The sequence below is a fragment of the Notamacropus eugenii genome, chromosome 1 (genome assembly GCF_028372415.1).
Source record: "Notamacropus eugenii isolate mMacEug1 chromosome 1, mMacEug1.pri_v2, whole genome shotgun sequence".
Lineage (NCBI taxonomy): Eukaryota > Metazoa > Chordata > Mammalia > Diprotodontia > Macropodidae > Notamacropus > Notamacropus eugenii.
The window spans coordinates 140,928,668-140,947,548 of NC_092872.1; the positions used below are offsets into that span (position 1 = coordinate 140,928,668).

Here is an 18,881-nt window from a genome sequence, read left to right on the forward strand (position 1 = left end):
GCCTATTGTCTTCCCAATTACACTGTAAGCTCCTTCAGTGTAGATACTGACTTTTTTTGCCATTCTTTTATCCATAGCACTTAACACAGTACCTGACATATTATAGTTCTTTAAGGAATGCTAGTTCACCTATTGACTGTCTGACAGAGAGCTTTCTTTCTTAGTCTTTGAGAAAAATTTGCATCATATTGATATTAATTGTTCTTTAAAATTTTGATAGAGAATTTTCTTTTAAATTCATAACACTCCCATTCAAAATTCATAACACTCCCATGTCATTATTCTTCTAGCTTTAACTCTTCCACCCACTTGTTTCATTCTTTATTTTCCCATTTGTTTATCTGTCTTTTAAGTTTGTCTCACTCTGAACAAGGAACGTTAAAGTTTACTACTATTATTGTGTTACTACCTGTGTCTTCTTGCTGTTCAGTTACTTTTTAACTTCATGAATTAGGTGCTGTTTGAAGCATGTACGTTTAATGCTGATTTTCATTTGTTGTCTGTGGTTCCTTTCAGAATGAATATAATTTCCTTCTAATCTCACTTTATAGTGTGAATTTTTATTTTTGCATTCTCTAATATTTCAACTCCTTTTTTGGATTCACCTGATGTGTACTACATTTTTTTCCAGCCTCTCATTTTTATTGTATATTTCTTTTCCTTTTAGATGTGTTTCTTGTAAACCAAAGATTGGGGACTTTGTTTTCACTATCAATCTGTCACGCTTTCATTTTAACGAGTTGTTTAATCCATTCAAGCCAAATGATATCTATGAAACACTTAGCACATAGTGTTTGGGCAGCTAGGTAGTACAGTGGATACAGGACTAGGCCTGGTGACAAGAAGACCTGAGTTCAAATCCAGCCTCAGACACTTAATAGCTGTGTGACCCTGGGAAAGTCACTTCACCCTCTTTGCCTTAGTTTCCTCATTTGTAAAATGAGCTGAAGAAGGAAATGGCAAACCACTTTATTATCTTTGCCAAGAAAACACCAAATGAGGTCCCAGGAGAATCAGAAATGGCCAAAATACCAACTGAACCACAACAAAATAGCCCAGTGCCTGGCACAGAGTAGACACAATGTAAATGCTTATTCCTTTCCCTTTACTTCCCTATTCCATTTAAAGTTATGAAGTTAAGCTTATGTTATCCTCCATATGTGTCTCTAATATTGCATGAGTTTTCTCAAATTTGGAAATATTTTTTTGTTCTTTTAAGTTCTCTGTTTAAGTACTTTATCTCTTTATATAGTTTTTCTTAATCTACTTCAAGGCAATCCTATCCACATGAGCTCTGTTCCTTTCCTTGTACTGTATCTTGTCACCCCTTTCCCTAGTTTTGGAGTCTTAACTTATTTCCTTCTAAATATGTAATTCATCACTCTTTTGTCCCTTTTCTTAATTAAGTAATCAGTTCAAAATCCCCACTCCTCTCCAATTTCTTTTGTTAGTTTTTTTTTCCTTTTCTGTATCTTTTTCTAAGAAGGATATCTTTGCCTTGTTATTTTTCATTAATTCTTATCCTTTCTTGCCTCTTCTAAACTTTAATTATATTTTGCATTATAGTGTTCAGGTGTTAGGACCTGCGTTCTTCTAGGATGCATCTGATCTTTAAGTTGTCTCTGCAGCATCTTGTCTTTAGATCATTGTGTTTTGCTTGCTTTGAGATCGTGTTTTCTCTTAATGTTCTTGATTTTTGTTCATCTTCCACATTTTCTTTTACTTGGCTACATTTGAATTCCCTTTCTATTCTTCTCATGGTTATTTTTGCTCACACTGGATTCAGGTATGTTTGGGTTTTTGTTGTTAAATTCTGCTAATTATCTCTGTTGTTCAGACTATAAATGTTGCCCTTTTTTTCCTTCTGCCTTCTCTTAAGATTCCGATGTCTCTCTTAAACCGTTTCATTTCTTTCTTAAACCACGCAGTTCCATGCCTTCTCACAGATCCCCAGGGTTTTATCTGAAGTTCTGGTTTAGTTTCCTTTATCTTGAAATATTAAGATGTGTTGGTATTTCTCTGCCCTCCTGATTCTAGCATTTCCTCTGTTGATTTATCTGCTCGTTCCAGAGGTTTTTAACTACTTTTCTTTTCCTTCCAGGATATTGGATTGTTTTAGTCTTTTTCCCTTATATTCTTCTGTGGCTCATTTTCTGACTCCCCCATCCCAGCCAACCACCATTCATCATGCTTGAACTCCCAGACCTTAGCCTCTAACCTGTCTCAACCTCTTCCCATGCGGGGGAATTTTACTTTCCATTGGCCTCTCTCAGTCCTGGCTCCCCAGTAGGTTTTGGGGAATGAGACCTGGCCCTACATAGAATCCACTCTTGTTTCCTTTAATCTGTAGTTTTCAGAGGGGGCTGAGTCAGTGGGTGCCATTTTTCTAGGCTTGGGGGAAGTAAGTGATTTTAACTAACCTAGGGACTGCTTCAGGCAAAAAGAAAACAAGTCCGCTCTCCACTCTAGGATACTTCTTCGTCACACCTGGATGCACTTGGGAGGGGACGCTGGAGGAAAGGCCAGGGCAGAATACAATGGCAGAAACTGTAGCAAGAGAGAAATACTGAGCTGGTCTGGAATCTGGTGGTTGAGTTTGTAATCTCTGCCCGAGTGTGGAGACTTATGGAAGAGGGGCACTGAGTGTGTTCATTAAGGATTAGCATTCTCTGCTGTGATACATAAGGATAGGACTTTGTTAGATTTCTTGCTTTCTGGGAAAGCTCGAATTGCTTCACTTCAGGTGCATGATTAGTCTTTTGGAGCCTCACTGAGAATTAGTAGGGATTGGAAAAAATTGTCTGGTCCTGGAGCCTTGATTCCGTGCTAAGATTGCCTTCTTTAAAAAACTGAATGTTCTCATTCTCTAACTCTGTTATATATTTTTCAAGTTTTTTTCTAGTATTATTCTTGAAGAGAGCTGGCATTTTGTTGACTTTTGTAGCTACAGCCACATACTACGCTAATTTCTCAACTCCAAAATTCTGATTCTTTAGGGAAAACTGCAAACATGAGCATAATATCCATTCATTTCATACCTTGAATGCTTCTTAAATGCCAATGGTCCCAATTTTCTCACTTAGGTTCAAATAATTATGCTAATAATAAGAATTATAAACTTTCACTTAAGCCACTGAATTAGACATCAGATAACTTTTTAACAATTAGAAGTAACCAGACATGGAATGGGCTTTCTTGATATTCTCCCTCTTTAAAAATATTAAAGTAGAGGCTAAATGATCATTTCTGGGGTATGTTGTGTAGGCTATTCTTCTGGGATAGTTTGAACTAACTGGACTTTGAGATTCTGTAATATGCATAAATAACTGTACTACAAATAAGACTATAAGAAAAAAGGAGAGATTCAAGTAAAGTGCTCTGAAAAGTCTGAGGAAAGGCAAGATTACTTCTAGCTAGGGGATCAGCAAAAAAGTGTCATGGAGGAGGTAGTACCTAAGAAGGACCTTGAAAATGAAGGAGATTCCAACAGAGAAGATAAGGAATGCTTTGTCTCTTTTAAAAGTCATATTTTCTGGTTGGTAGATAATTCATGATTATTTCACGTCTACTTGGTCATCTGCTTTCCAAACAAAATCAGAATTAGAATACAAAGCTGAAACTCACAGAAGCATACTTCCTTGCCACTTTTATTAATACATTATTTTCAACTTTTGAACATCCTAATGCTGAGTATAAGACACTGGTAAACAGTAACTTAGCAGGTAATTGATTATGAAATTATGTCATTAAAAGAGTAACAATTAAGATAAAAAGATATGTGGGAAATAAACATTGATTCAAAGAAGCAGGAATATTTACAAAAACATTTGGGAAAAATAATATATCATATTATCTTCTAAAAATGATTCTTATGTGTATACAAACTCAATTTGTAAATCTTTTGTTTTCTACTTTGGGAGAGCAGAGCCAGAATGGCAGAGAAAAAGCCAGGACTCAACTGAATTCTCCCCAAAAGTCCTCCAAACAACTTTAAATAATGCCTCAAAAGAAATTCTGGAGTGACAAATCCCATAGAAGGCTGGGGTGAAAGTTTTCCACCCAAGACACTTAGAAGATCACCAGGAGAGCTCTGTTGTACCCAAGTGAGAGTGGAACACAGTCTAGTGCAAGCCATGCCACAGCGAATCAGCCGTAGGCCTTGGGGGTTACTGAATTAATGGAGGTAGCTGTGGTTTCTTGACCTCTTAGCCCACAGACAATAAGGGGGTTAGACAACTAGTTAGAAGGAGATTTCAGGGGTCCCTTTGCTGGCACCAATTGCAGGATTCTTTTGCATTGCCCATACTTTTATCTGTATCCCAAGTCTAGGTCTCAGTCTCAGAGTAAGGAAGAACACTAGCACACAAGAGCTTGCAGCCATAGAGGAGCAGGACCCTGATCACAGTTTCAGGGCAGAAAATAGTGCTTGTAGTCACTCAGACCACAGGTCAGGAGAATAGTAAACATACCTCTCTCTAGATTGTACCACCTTAGAAGAATTGAAAATTTATATGTCCATAGAATTATCTCTTAAAACAGCTGCATGAAAAAACCTGAAATGTGGGATAGTACCCCCTCTGCTCTGAAAACCGAACCTTGCTTTAATATGGACTATAAAGTTACGAAATAGGCTGGGAAAAATGAGCCAACAGCAGAAAAAGATCCTGAACATAGAAAGTTACCATGGTGACAAAGAAGATCAAAACACAAACTCAGAAGAAAACAATGTCTAAATTGCTACATCCAAAGCCTCAAAGAAAAATTTGAATTGATCTCAGCCATAGAAGAGCTCAAAAAGGATTTTAAAAATCAAGTAATAGACATGGAGGAAAAATTGTGAAGAGAAATGAGAATGATGCAAGAAAATCAAGGCAAAAGAGTTAACAGCTTGGGGAAAAAAGGCACAAAAATACTGAAGAAAATAACACCTTAGAAACAGAGTAGGCCAAATGGTAAAAGTGGCTCAAAAATACAATGAAGAGAAGAATGCCTTGAAAAACACAAAAATTCATCAAAGAAAAGAATACTTTAAAAACTGGAGTTGAGATTTCATTGCTGGGAGCCAAGATGGCAGAATAAGCAATAAGTTATTGATCTTGATAAACACAAAAAAATCTCACCCCAGGAAAAATCCTGGAATAGTGGAGCAAAAAAAGGTGGAGTGCAGCAGTCTTTTAGCCTAGGAGGCTTGGGGGATTAATGGGAAAGGCCCCTCTCAGTCTGGTGGAAGGGGAGCAGTACAGCTTAGGAGGTGTTCCAGAAAGCCATCAGCAAACCAGTGGGAGATCCAAAGAATCAGGGTGGTGGAGCAGGTAAGCACCAGCACTGGGACCCCTGCATACCTTGGCATAACTAGGGGAACCAGCGGATTGTAGCTTAGAGAACCGCCACATGGGCTGACAGGCAGGTGCCCTCCAGCAGCTAAATTTCCCTGTGCTTCAGGGCAACCCCAGGTGAGCAGGCATATTCCAGTGACCAGATTTCCCCACCCACCCATCCCACCACCCCACCATCTTGTGAGCTTCAGTGTAGTCCTGAAGAAATGCAGAAAAATCTCATGTGGCCTGAGCATATACTAGCCACCACCACTAGCCTCCAGCTCAGCACCAGGTTATCTATCAGATCTCTACAGCCTCTAGTTGCCAGAACCTGAGGCTGCAGCACACAAAACCAATGAACAGGGCTCTGGCCTCTAGCACAAGAAGCTTGGGACAGTGCCCCTGTGCCCCATAAGCAGAGATCAACTTTAATAGCCAAGAAAAAGCCAAACACCATAAGCAAAAAGAAACAAAAAACCCCATATAGAATTATTATGATGACAGGGAAGATCAAAACAAATTCCAAAGAGGACAACATTGTCAATATACTCACATCCAAAACCTCAGAGGAGAATGCTAACTGATCTCAAGCCCAAAAAGCCTTCTTGGAAGAGCTCAGGAAGGATTTTAATAATCAAATAAGGGGTAGAAGACAAATTGGGGAAAGAAATGAGAGGCATACAAGAGAAACTCAACAGCTTGGAAAAGGAAGGACAAAAATTGACTGTAGAAAACAATTCCTTTAAAAACACAATTGGTCAAATGGACAAAAAGTGTACTGAAGAAAACTCCTTAAAAATTAGAATTGGCCAAATGAAAAAGCAGGCACAAAACTCACTGAAGAAAACAATTCGTTAAAAATTAGAATCAGGCAAGTGGAAGCTAATGACTATGATACATTGACAATCAGTCAAACAAAATCAAAAGAATGAAAAAATAGGGGAAGAAAGACATAAAATACCTTTTTGGAAAAACAACTGACCTGGAAAATAGGTCCAAGAAAATAATAAAAATTATTAGCCTACCTGAAAACCATGATCTAAAAAAAATGAGCCTGGACAGCATCTTTCTGGAAACATCAGGGAATGAGGTCCTAGAACAAGAGGGTAATATAGTCCTCAAAAGAATCCAACAATCACCTCCTGAAAGAGATCCCAAATTGAAAATGCCAAGAAATATTGTAGCCAATTCCAGAATTATTAGGTAAAGGAGAATATACTGCAAACATCCTGAAAAAAACAATTTAAATATCATGGAACCATAGTCAGGATTATGCAGGACCCTGCAGCTTCTATATTAAAAGATCAGAGGGTTGGAATATGATATTCCATAAGGCAGATTAGCTTGGATTACAACCAAGAATCAACTACTCAGCAAAATTGAGCGTAATCTTTCAGGGGAGGAGATGGATATTCAGTGAAATAGGAGACTTCCAAACTTTCCTGATGAAAATACCAGAGCTCAACAAAAAAATTTGATCTTCAAATACAAGATTCGAGAGGCATTAAAAAAGTAAAGAGAAAAGGAGGATATGATACTGGTAATTTTTTATATTGGTAACAAATTACCAGTATCAAAAGTGATATGATGGTGTAATTGGAAAATCCTAGAGAATCAAGTAAAAAACTACTCGAAATAATAAACAACTTTGACAAAATGGCAGGATATAAAATAAACCTACATAAATCATAAATATTTCTATATATCACTAACCAAGCCCAACAGCAAGAGATAGAGAAATTCCGTTTAACTGTAGACATGAAATATTTGGGAGTCTACCTGCCAAGAGAAGCCCAGAAACTCTGTGAACACAATCACAAAACACTTTTCACCACAAATAAATTCATATCTAAATAATTAGAAAAACATCAGTTGCTTATGGATAGGTTGATCTAATATAATAAAAATGACAGTTTTATCTAAATTAATTTACTTAGTGTCATACCAGTCAAACTACCAAAAAATTATTTATAGAGCTAGAAAAAATACTAACAAACATTCATCTGAATGAACAAAAGGTCCAGAATATCAAGGGAATTAATGAAAAGAAATGCTAGGGAAGGTGGCATAGCCATACCAGATCTTAAATTGTATTATAAAGGAACAGTCATCAAAACTACTTGGTACTGGCTAGGAAACAGAGTGGTGGATTAGTGAAATAGGTTAGGTATGTAAGACAGTAGTCAATCAGTGATTTCAGTAATCTATTGTTTGATAAATCTCAAGACTCTAGCTTCTGGGATAAGAACTGACTAACAAAAACTGTTGGGAAAACTAGACAATAGTATGGCAGAAACTAGGCATAGACAAATATCTCACATTGTATACCCAGATAAAGTCAAAATGGGTACACAGTTTAGATATAAAGGGATACTATAGGCAAACTAGGAGAACAAAGAACAGTTCACCTGTTGATTCATGGAAAACAGAAGGATTTATGACCAAACGAGATAGAGAACATTATGAAATGCAAAATTGATCATTTTGATTACATTATAAATTGAAAAGGTTTTGCTCAAACAAAGCTAGTATAACTGAGATTAGGAGGGAAGCAGACATTTGGGAAATTTTATAATCAGTGTCTCTGATAAAGGTGTCATTTCTAAAATATATAGAAAACTGAGTTAAATTTATAAAAATACAAGTCATTCCCCAATTGATAAATGGTCAAAAGAAGAGGCAGTTTTCAGAGGAAGAAATTAAAGCCATCTATAGTCGTATAAAAAAAATGCTCAGAATCATTATTGATTAGAGAAATGCAAATGAAAACAATTCTGAGGTACCACATAACACCTATCAGATTGATTAATATGACAAAACATAAAAACAATAAATGTTGGAGAAGATGTAAGAAAGTTGAAATGCGTTTGTTGATGGCCCTGTGAACTGATCCAACCGTTCTGGAGAGCAATTTGGAACTATGGCCAAAGGACTATAAAACTGTGCATACCCTTTGACCCAGCAATACCACTTCTAGGTCTATATCCCAAAGAGATCATAAAAATGGGAAGAGAACTCACATGTACAAAAAGATTTATAGGAGCTCTTTTTTGTGATGACCAAGAATTAGAAATTGAGGGGATGCCCTATTAACCAGGGAATGGCTGAAAAAGTTGTGGTATATGAATGTAGTTAGAAATGATGAGCAGGCGGATTTTAGAAAAACCTGGAAAGTTTTAAATGAACTGATGCTGAATAAAGTGAGCAGAACCAGAACATTCTACACAGTAGTAGCAACACTGTATGATGGCTAACTTTGATAGACTTACCTCTTCTTAGCTATACAAAGATCTAAGACAACTGTGCAAGATTCATGATGGCAAATGCTGTCTACATCTAGAAAAAGAACTATGGAGTCTGAATGCAGATCAAAGCATGCTTTTTTTGTTTTTCTTTTTTTTTAATTTTCCTTTTTGTTGTACTTCTTTATAACATGACTAATGTGAAAATGTTTAGTATGAATTTATATGTAGAGCCTGTATCATATTGCATGCTGTCTTGAGGTGGGGGGAGGGAAGAGAGGGAGAGAAAATTTGGAATTCAAAATCATGAATGCTGAAAACTCAATTGATAAATGGTCAAAGGATATGATCATGCAATTTTCAGATGAAGTAATTATAAATTATATAATCTATAATGATATGGGAAAATGCTATAAATCACTATTGATTGGAGAAATGCAAATAAAAATAATTCTGAGCCACAACCCTACACCTGTCATATTGGCTAATATGACACAAAAGGAAAATGAGAGATGTCGGAGGGAATGTGGGAAAATTGAGATACTAATGCACTATTGATGAAGTTGTGTACTGATTCAGCCATTCTGTTGAGCAATTTGGAACTATGCCCAAAGGGCTATAAAACCTTGCATACCCTTTGACCAAGAAATATCATTACTAAGTCTGTATCTGAAAGAGATAAAAAAAAAAAGGAAAAAGATACAAAAATATTTATAGCAACTCTAACGATGGTAAAAAAAATTGGAAATTGAGGGGATGCCTATCAGTTGGCAAATAGCTGAACAAGTTACAGTATACGAATGTAAGGGAATACTATTATAAGAAATGATGAGCAGGCAGATTTCAGAAAAACCTGGAAAGATTTACATGAACTAATGCTGAGAGAAGTGAGCAGAACCAGAACACTGAATACAGTAATAACAGCGCTATGTGATGACCAACTCTGATAGACTTAGCTCTTCTCAGCAATGCAATGAACCAAGACATTTCTTCAACACGTAATGAAAAATGGTATCCATCTCCAGTGAAAAGATCGATAGATTCTGAATGCAGAGATCAAAGCATACTTTTTCTTTACTTACTTTATTTTTCTTGGGTTTTTTCTGTGTTTTCTTTTATAACATAACCAACATGGAAATATATTTTGCACATCTACACCTGTATAACCTATGTCAAAATGCTCGCGTTCTCAATGATGGAAATGGGGGATGGAGAGAATTTGGAACTTAAAAAATTTTTACAAAGGAATGTTAAAAATTGTTTTTATGTGTAATTGGGAAAAAATAAAATATTAAATTAAAAAATAAACACACCTTTGTCCTGCAGCAGTGTGAGTAACCCAGAAAATGTTTTTTCCAATTTATAGGCAACAATAGAGAACACTCAGTTACCATCACCCCAAAGTTCTTCTACATCTACTCAACAACGCATAACTACCAGTGATTCATTGCAACTGTCCTTGAATCAGCAATCCGAACTTGAGCAGAAATTTCTTCCTAAAGGTTGGGAAGTCCGACATGCACCAAATGGGAGACCTTTCTTCATTGACCACAACACCAAAACTACTACCTGGGTAATTGGACCTGTACCTTTATTAACCACTTGCATTCTGTGTACTAGATGTTGGAGATATTTTAAATTAACAGCAATAATAACACATTTATACTTTTAAAACTGTTTGTGTTCTGTTTTATGCTATGGTCATTTTAAAGTCACTGCACCTTTTATAATACTGTCTTTATGGCATTTAGTACTTATTGTTATAACATATAATCCTAATTTTTAAATAACAATTTGTTCTTTCCTACACTAATTAAGCATGGTTAAGAAGATTAAAAATAGATAATGTTAATGGAAATCCTGTTAAAAATGAAAGAAATAAAATGTTAGTGTCAAAAAACTGAGAACAAGATTATTGTCCCCAAAAGCAGGCTTTTCAAAAGAATAAAATTTCACACTATATGAATGATGCTATTGAGTAAGCATTCTGTTTTATTTGAATAATTAAGGGAAAGTGATGCCAATATTCTTTCTTTTCACTCTGATAAATATTAATGCACCAAATATTTAACAAAAATTAATCATCATTCTAATCTTTTCCCAATGTACAAAAAAGGTGTTTCTTTTCAAGTGGTATTATGGAAAACTTATATTTTCCTTTAATCATCCTTATGCTATATTCCTAGTCAATTAGGGACTATTTTAAGAAACTCCCATGAAATGTGAATGTTTTTCATCTGTTCATAGTCTGTGGAATAAATCAACATGCATTTTGTAATTACCAAACAACAAGCATCATTTAAGTGTTAGGCATTGTGGATAGAAACACGAAAGTGATTCCTACTTTTAAGATGCTTCTTCTCCTAGGGGAATACAGCATGTTCACAAATGGATAATTTTAGGATATGCGCAAAAGGAATACAAACTTATTTCAGGAGTTAGAGGCATGCTAGCTGACTGGTAATCAAGAGAGGTGACGCTTGAAGGGGGAGCAGCCTCTGCAAAGACACAGAATGGGAGAGACCATTGAAAAATGGTTAGTCCTCCATTTGCTTCAGCGGGCTGATCCTCTATTAATGGAAGCAAATCTTCAGTAGGATTTATTTTTAGTGCAACATTGGTATGTCATTTTCAGTATATTTGTAGCTTCAGATGTGATAACATACATATATATTAGGGAGAGTTAAAATATTATTGGAATATATTTCATATAAAATAAATTTATATAAATAAATATTTCAGTTAACATAAAGATGACAAATTGGTGACTTTTTAAACTCTTCCAAAATACATCTTTTTAATAAAGATTTCATTCTAAAACCAGATAAACTTGACAGTGCTGACAAATTGAGGCACTATAACAGTGGGAAAAAAAACAAAACACTGAACTCAGAACAAGATCTGAAATTGAGTTCTGGCTCCATTATAACCAAGCTATGGATCACTTACACTCTCAGAGCCATAGTTTTATCATTTTAAAATATGGATAATAATACATGTACTGCTGGGAAAAGCAGCATGAGATGACTTAGAGAGCCTTAGGCTTGGAGTCATGAGACCCTTCTAGCTCTTAGAGTGTATATGCCATCTGACCTCACTAGACTTCTTTTTTCTCATCTGACAAGTGAGGATTTTGGATGAGACGATCTGTAAATCCCTTGTAAACCATAATTGTATATGGGGCCTCAGACAATATTCTGTGACATATTGTCATATGGTTATCTTTGTCACTATGTTAGGATGATACTGCTGTTTAACCTTCTTTCAAAAAGAATTTGCACAAAAGAATTCTCCAGAAAATGTCATTTTATTTTATCTGTACATTGTGAGAATTAATTTTCCTCTGGAAAATTCAAGAAGAAAACCTACTCAGTGTATTTTATAGAAGGATCCTACCTAAGAAAATCAATTTAAAATTTAAGACCATAGATGGATTTAGAGTTCTTTGTTTGTTATATGGTTCAGCACTTCCCCCCTCCCACCCACCCATGTATGTACCCTCATTGCCCTCAGAGTGATATTTGTTTTAGTTCTTTGTAAATTATACTGTTTATGACTTATAACCATCCAACCAGAATATTGATATTAAAAATGTGGTCCTTTATTTCAAAGGTTAGTCTCGAGTCACTAAAGGAGATCTGTAGTTTCCCAAAGATGGCCCAATCTGTTTTCCTTCTTTCTGTTCATTTGCAATGTCTATCCAAGGTATATGTCCTGCTAGACAAGCTCTATAGGTTGTCCACACAAGTGCATTTTATAATACAATCAGTAAACATTCTCCAACTACTTCTTTTTTTCTGATGTAGATGATTATCCCAGAGACTGGCTTATAGTCACAGAGCTAATGAATGTCATGTGAAAACTAAAACCTAAAACTTTTGACCTCAAACCTAGTATTTTTTCTACTATGTATTCAGATTTTAGAGACTTGAAATTTCAGTCTTATTCTTAAACTCTCCATAAACTAATACGTAGAAGAAAATCCTGTGTAGCCACAAACACCAAAAATAAAACCTACATTTGGAAAACAGAACTGAATCTTCTAGATAATTTCTGTAAAAGAGATGATAGTTAATACTGATCTAACTTTGAAAAAAAATTGGTCTTCAGCCCTTCTTTTGATAGTATGTAGATTTGACAAGAGTGGTACAAAGAAAAGTAATCATCCCTAGCCCTCAAATTATGTAGAATTATAATTACTAATGGACTTTTTGTTTAAAGGAGGGAATTGGAATGTTCTTCAGTATGGTAAAATTAGGTATCATTTTCATCATGCTTAAACATGGTTTTTGGTTTTGTTCTTTCTCTTGTTATACCAAAAAAGGAAGATCCAAGGTTGAAAATTCCAGCTCTTCTGAGAAGAAAGACATCCCTCGATACTTCTGATCTGGGACCTTTACCTGTAAGTTTTTGGAACTCTTGCAGATATAACTTGATTCCATGAAACATTTTTTATTTTGATGTGTAGTAATATATCAACTTGTATTTTTTTAATGTGTTAAAAGTGTTCCCAAATCCTGATTCCTGATTCCAACTCCTTGCTCCGAGAATTGTAACGTGCCATATCGGATGAACTGCGGAACCACCGATATTTTCTTATCTAAGCAGCTAAAAGCTCCCCCAAATAATACTGAAATTCTTTTTCATTATAGCCAGGATGGGAAGAGAGGATTCACACAGATGGAAGAGTCTTCTACATAAATCACAGTATGTACATGATGATCCTTCACTATCACATTTTTGTTACATTTAATATTATACATGAGAAAGAAAAAGAATACATTTTTTCTCCTCAGATATAAAAAGAACACAATGGGAAGATCCTCGATCACAGAATGTAGCAACAGCCAGACCAGTAAGTGTCTCTTTATGTCTGTACTTTCATAGACACAATTAACCCTGAGTCACCATACCGTAAATTATCTGCTTACAGCTTAGTAGGCATTGGAAGAGAAGAAAAATTGTGAAATTGCTTCTTCTGCCTTCAATCTCAGCTACCAGGGAAGGTCTTTCAAACCACAATACTTAATTATCCCCACCCTTCCCTAATAGCCAGGGGAAGCTCTGCTAAGAAAGAACAGCTAAGCTCAGGCTGGTGCTTTGCATTGGTCTGAGTGGAAGTACTCCATAGCAGGGAGAAGTTCGGCACAAGCCAAGATGGGGGAGGTAGGCAACCTTCTAACTTCTCCTGAGTCATGTCGTGATTATTTTGGTTGAAATGTTGTGAATTCTCATAATAAATACACCCATGTTGAAATGTAAATATGAAGGTGTAAATTATGATTATTGGATTGTCTTCTGTTTAGTTATCACTACCTCTATCTCATTCATTGTATGATCAAATTGGTTATAAGATGTAATTAGTTATAGTTACTTTTTCAGTTGCTGTTTTTATGATTTTAACTGCCCAAACAAGGTAGAATTTGAAGTCGCTGTTTCTTTGAAAGTATTGTTTTGATATTTACTTCTTTCAAATAATGTTTTAAAAGGGCAATTATTTCAGCTCAGAAAAAATAAAATTTTTAAAATGTTTTTTCTAATAGAAAAATAGTTTTGAAAGTTTGTTTAAAAAGGGAAATATTAATTTCTAAGACTTCTGTCCCATGGAAGAAAGCCCCTAGATATAACAGTTCTATTTCAAGAATATTATATGATTAAATTTATAATGTGATAAGAATTATTGGGCACAGTTGTATCTTAAGCAGAGAAATAATCATTTTTAAAGCCATTGTTTCTTAAAGTTTAATTTCACATGTAATGCATAGAATTTATGTATAGAAAATACATGGGAAAATTTGTGAAAGTAAAATTCTGAGTTATTTAAAAAAAGAACATTATGAAACTTATTTTAATTTCCCAAATTTTTCAACCAAAGGCTGTGCCCTATTCCAGAGATTACAAACGAAAGTATGAATTCTTCAGAAAGAAAATGAAGAAGCAGGTTAGTAGTATATGTTATAAATGTTTGTATTTGTTAGAATGATCATTGTAGGAACTAACAGTAATGTTAATGCATAAGAAAAAACAATGAATTTTAGTTGTTGCATTTTAAAGATCTTTTTTTAAGGAAGAGGAAGAAAAAGAAAAGGAGCAATAAGAGGGCAATGTTGCAGGAAGGATAGTTTTATTCCTTTGAGTTTTCCCATTTGTTAGTTAACTTAAACTTTGGGTACTTTTTCCTCCTGAATCACCAGTGCTAATGGTTCCTTGGGAAGAGATTTTATAACCCAGGAAAATAAATCAATTAGGAGTTGGCTGCCATGCTCTCTCATTTTCAAGCACCAAGAGGAATCCATAAAGTTATCCTGACCCACTGAATTCGATGAACGCTTAGTGCTTGCTTTGCTCCATACTTACTGTATACAGAGACAATGAGGAAACAGTTCTTGCTGTCAAAAAGCCTACATTTTCCTGGAGGGAGACAAGAAATACACAGATAAGTAAATACAAAATAATTTCAAAAGGGAAAAATACTAGTGGTTAGAGATAAGGGGGGAGATAGCATGAGAGGTGGAATGAAATGATGGATCAGAGAAAAGCCTTGTGTAAAAAGTGGTATGTGAGTTGTGCTTTGAAGAAAACTAGGAATTGCAAGAAGCAGGAGTAAGAATGAAGACCATTCCAGACATGAGGGACTGCTGTGCAACTTGTGAGACAGGAAGCAATGGAATGCCATCTATGGGGGCGTAGCCAGCCGGCCAAATTAGAGTAGAATAATATGAAATAAGAAAAGAACAGGAGGGGAAAGTCTGATTGTGGAAGGACTTAAATGAGAGACTGAAAATTTTGTATTTTATCCTAGAACCAGTAGGGAACCACTGAAGATTTTTGAGTAGTGAGTTGACATGATATAATTTACATTTTGGAAATACCAGTTTGTCAGCTGTGTGGATAATGGACGGCTGATTGGAGAGACTGGAAGCAGGGAGACCAGCTAGGTAAATTGCAGTAGTTTGGATGAGAGGTGATAACAGCCTGAATTGTAGAGTCTATGTGAATGAAGAGGAGGGAGTAGTTGTGAAAAATGTCATGAAAATACAATCAACTAGACTTGTCAACTATCCAAATACAGGAAGGGAGAGAGCAAAAATTATATGTGTGCGTAAGATTGTGTGTGTGTGTTTGTATATGTATATATGAATATGCATATATATATGTATATATACACAGATGATAATTGAATAATGAGATCACCATGCTAGAAAGGGGAGAAGGGGGCTTAGGAGAGTCTTAAAAAACTCCCACACAACTGAGGAGGAGAAAGATAATGATTGAGAAAAAGAGAATGAGAAGGATTGTTCAGATAATAGGTATCAGGAGAACCAAGAGAATGTCATGCCAGAGAAACTATGGGAAAAATTAACATGTAAGCAAAAGGGACGTGCATTCCTATCCATTCTTAACCATACCTAATCATTATAGAAACAGATATAGAAACCAGAAGACCCAAAATTAGTATTAGGGTTAGAGAGTCATTTGGATTAAGAGGAACTGAGAAAGTTGGATTTTAATTGGAATTTAAAGGAAGTCAGGGAAGCTAAGAGGTGGAAGTAAAGGGGGAGAACATTACAGGTATGTGGGACAACCAGCGAAAATGCCTCTCACCAAGAGACAGTGTATCTTGTTTGTGGAATGGCAAGGCCAATGTCCCTGGAACAAAGAATATGTAACACTGGAGATTTAGGAAAGGACTGGGTTATGAAGGGCTTTAAACACCACACACTGAATTTTGTTTTGATGCTAGAGGTGATAGGGAGGCAGTGGAGTTTATTGGGTAGGAAGGGTGACATTGTCAGACTCTGCTTTAGGTAAAACATTTTGATAGCTGAATAGATGACAGATTAGAGTGGAGAGGCATTTGAGGCAGTGAGGTAATGAGGGCCTGCACCAAAGTGCTAGCAGTGTCAGAGGAAAGGGAGCATATTCTAAAGATACTACAAAGGTGACATCAACAAACCTTGGCAATAGATTGCATAGAGGAGGTGAGAGATAATGAGAAGTTGAGAAAACCACCTAGGTTGTGAACCCTTGGGCCTTGTAGGATGATCTCCACAGTAAAAGAGAAGGTAGGGCAGCTAGGTGGTGCAGTGGATAGAGCATTAGGGCAGGAGTCAGGAGGACCTGAGCTCAAATCTCACCTCAGACACTTGACACTCACTAGCTCTGTGACCTTGGGCAAGACACTTAACCCCAATTGCCTCATCCTGGGTCATCTCCAGTCATCCTGATGAATATCTGGTGACTGGATTCAGATGGCTGTGGAGGAGAAGTGAGGCTGGTGACCTGCATAGCCCTCCCTCACTCAGAACAAAGTCAAGTGCAAGTCATGTCATCATTTCTCTGATGGCAGAGAAGGATGAACACACAAGATAGAGAAGGTAGGACAGGTACTAGATGTCTTCCAGTTTGAGATATCTGAAAGGCAGTTAGAGATACAAGATGAAAGGTTAACAGGATAGGTAGAACAGTGAATCATCAGCATAGAGATGGTTAATGAATCCATGGGAAATGAAGAGATCAGCAAGTGAAGTAATATAAAGGGATGAGTGAAGAGGGCCCAGGACACAACTTTTAAGAACTTCTATGGTTAGAGGGCATGATCTGGATGGAGAGCTAACACAGGAGGCTGAGAAGGAGTCAGATAGGTAAGAGGAGAACAAGGAGAGAGTGGAGTCCCAAAAAGCTGGAAAGAAGAAAACGTCAAAGAGAAGGGTCATCAGTAGTGTCAGAGGCTTCAGAGAAGTTGAGGAGAATGAGGTTTGAGAAAAGACCATTGGATTTGGCAGCAAATATCGTTAGTAACATTGGAGAGAGTGTTTTCAGTGGAATGATGAGAATCAGAAGTTGCTTTGTAAGATGTTAAGAAGAGTAAGAGGAAAGTGGAGGCATTAGTCCTAAATGGCTTTTTGTGGAAGTTTAGCCACAAAGAACAGAAGGAGATATAGGATGAAAATTAGCTTGGGACTGAAGGATCAAGTGATTTTCTTTTTCAGGATAGGGGAGACATAGACATGTTTGTAGACAGTAGAGAAGGAGCCAATAAATAGGGAGAGATGGTAAATAAATGATCAATAAATAATCTTTTGAAGGAAATGGACTGGAATAGGATTGCTTGAGCAGGTAGAAGGGTTAGTCTTGTTAAGGAGTAAGGCTACCTCATCATTTGAGACAGGGGTGAAGGAGATAGTGATGGAAGAGATATAAGTGATATGAGATGAGGAACAGGTCAGGTAGATTGAGTACTGAGAAAAATCTTTTGCATATAGCTGTTAAGAAATTATTGGTGATCTTGAAAATAGCAGTCTCAGTTTACTGCTGAGGTGTAAAGCCAGATTGCCAGGAAATGAGAGGTGAATAGTAGGTAAAGAAATGAAGGCCACATGTTGCAGGCTTCCCTTCTAAAAGTTTCATAGTGACAGGGAGAAGAGATATAGAAATATAGTTTGAGGGGTTGTCAGGGCCAAGTGAAAGTTTTTTTAAGGATGAGGAGACTTGAGTGTGTTCATTGACTATGTACAAGCCAGAAAATTTGAAGAGTAATGAAAGAAAAGGAATGATCTAGGGAGCAGTGAACTCAGAGAGCAAATGGAAGCGTTGGCCTTAGGAAAGAGAAGGGCTCTCTCTTTATCAGTGACCAGAGCAAAGGAAGAGATGAAGAAGGTGACAGAGATAGGGCATGAATTAAGGGAAAAGATTTTCCACACTTGACGTGGCCTCTCCTTAAAAAGGTAGGAGGCAAGGTCCTTTGCTGAGAGTAAGAAGGGAGAAAGCATCCTCAAGTCATAGGACCTGGACAGGACCCAAAAGGTCATCTAATGCAACCCTCTTGTTTTACAGAGAGAGAGTAGTTTGGAAAGTGTGGAGAGAGATTTGGAGTAACTTCTATGGTCAATGTGGTGGGAAGTCAGAGGCAAGAATTACATGCAGCAATGAGGCCCTAGTTGAGATTAATTGCAATTTTGTAGTGAACGCAATTGTTTTGATTGCCTCAGTTCTGTAAGCAGCATTCAAAAGCACATGAGTAACAACAGTTGAGAAGACTGGTGGTATAAGTAACTCTGAGCTGAAGTTTGAAATGATGAAGGCAAGGGACTGAAAGGAAGCTGATAGTGTACGGTTGAATTTGTCAAGAAGGTGAAGAGAAAGAAGTCAAATCAGGATAATGGTGATAGGCATGAAGATGAACTGATGGACAAGGAGTTTAGAAGAAACAAGACAGAGGAAAAAGTGAAAGGAAAGGAAGTTGTCAGAGGATTTTAAGAATTCTGGGTTATGGATGTAAAACAGTTGTTAAGCTAAGATGGAGTAAAGATAAATATCA

The 18,881-nt window shown here is 36.4% G+C and overlaps 1 protein-coding gene across 7 annotated transcripts in view; it reads left to right on the plus strand.

Annotated features, from left to right (window-relative positions):
* The window catches only part of LOC140508108 (E3 ubiquitin-protein ligase NEDD4-like), a 173,287-nt gene that overhangs the window by 126,033 nt on the left and 28,373 nt on the right, over positions 1-18,881 (plus strand). For all 7 annotated transcript variants that reach the window (XM_072615905.1, XM_072615888.1, XM_072615887.1 and 4 more), the window contains 5 exons: positions 9,927-10,133; positions 12,885-12,962; positions 13,213-13,267; positions 13,357-13,415; positions 14,436-14,501. In XM_072615905.1, the coding sequence (XP_072472006.1) occupies positions 9,927-10,133; positions 12,885-12,962; positions 13,213-13,267; positions 13,357-13,415; positions 14,436-14,501 (465 nt within the window). The remainder of the gene's footprint in view (positions 1-9,926; positions 10,134-12,884; positions 12,963-13,212; positions 13,268-13,356; positions 13,416-14,435; positions 14,502-18,881) is intronic.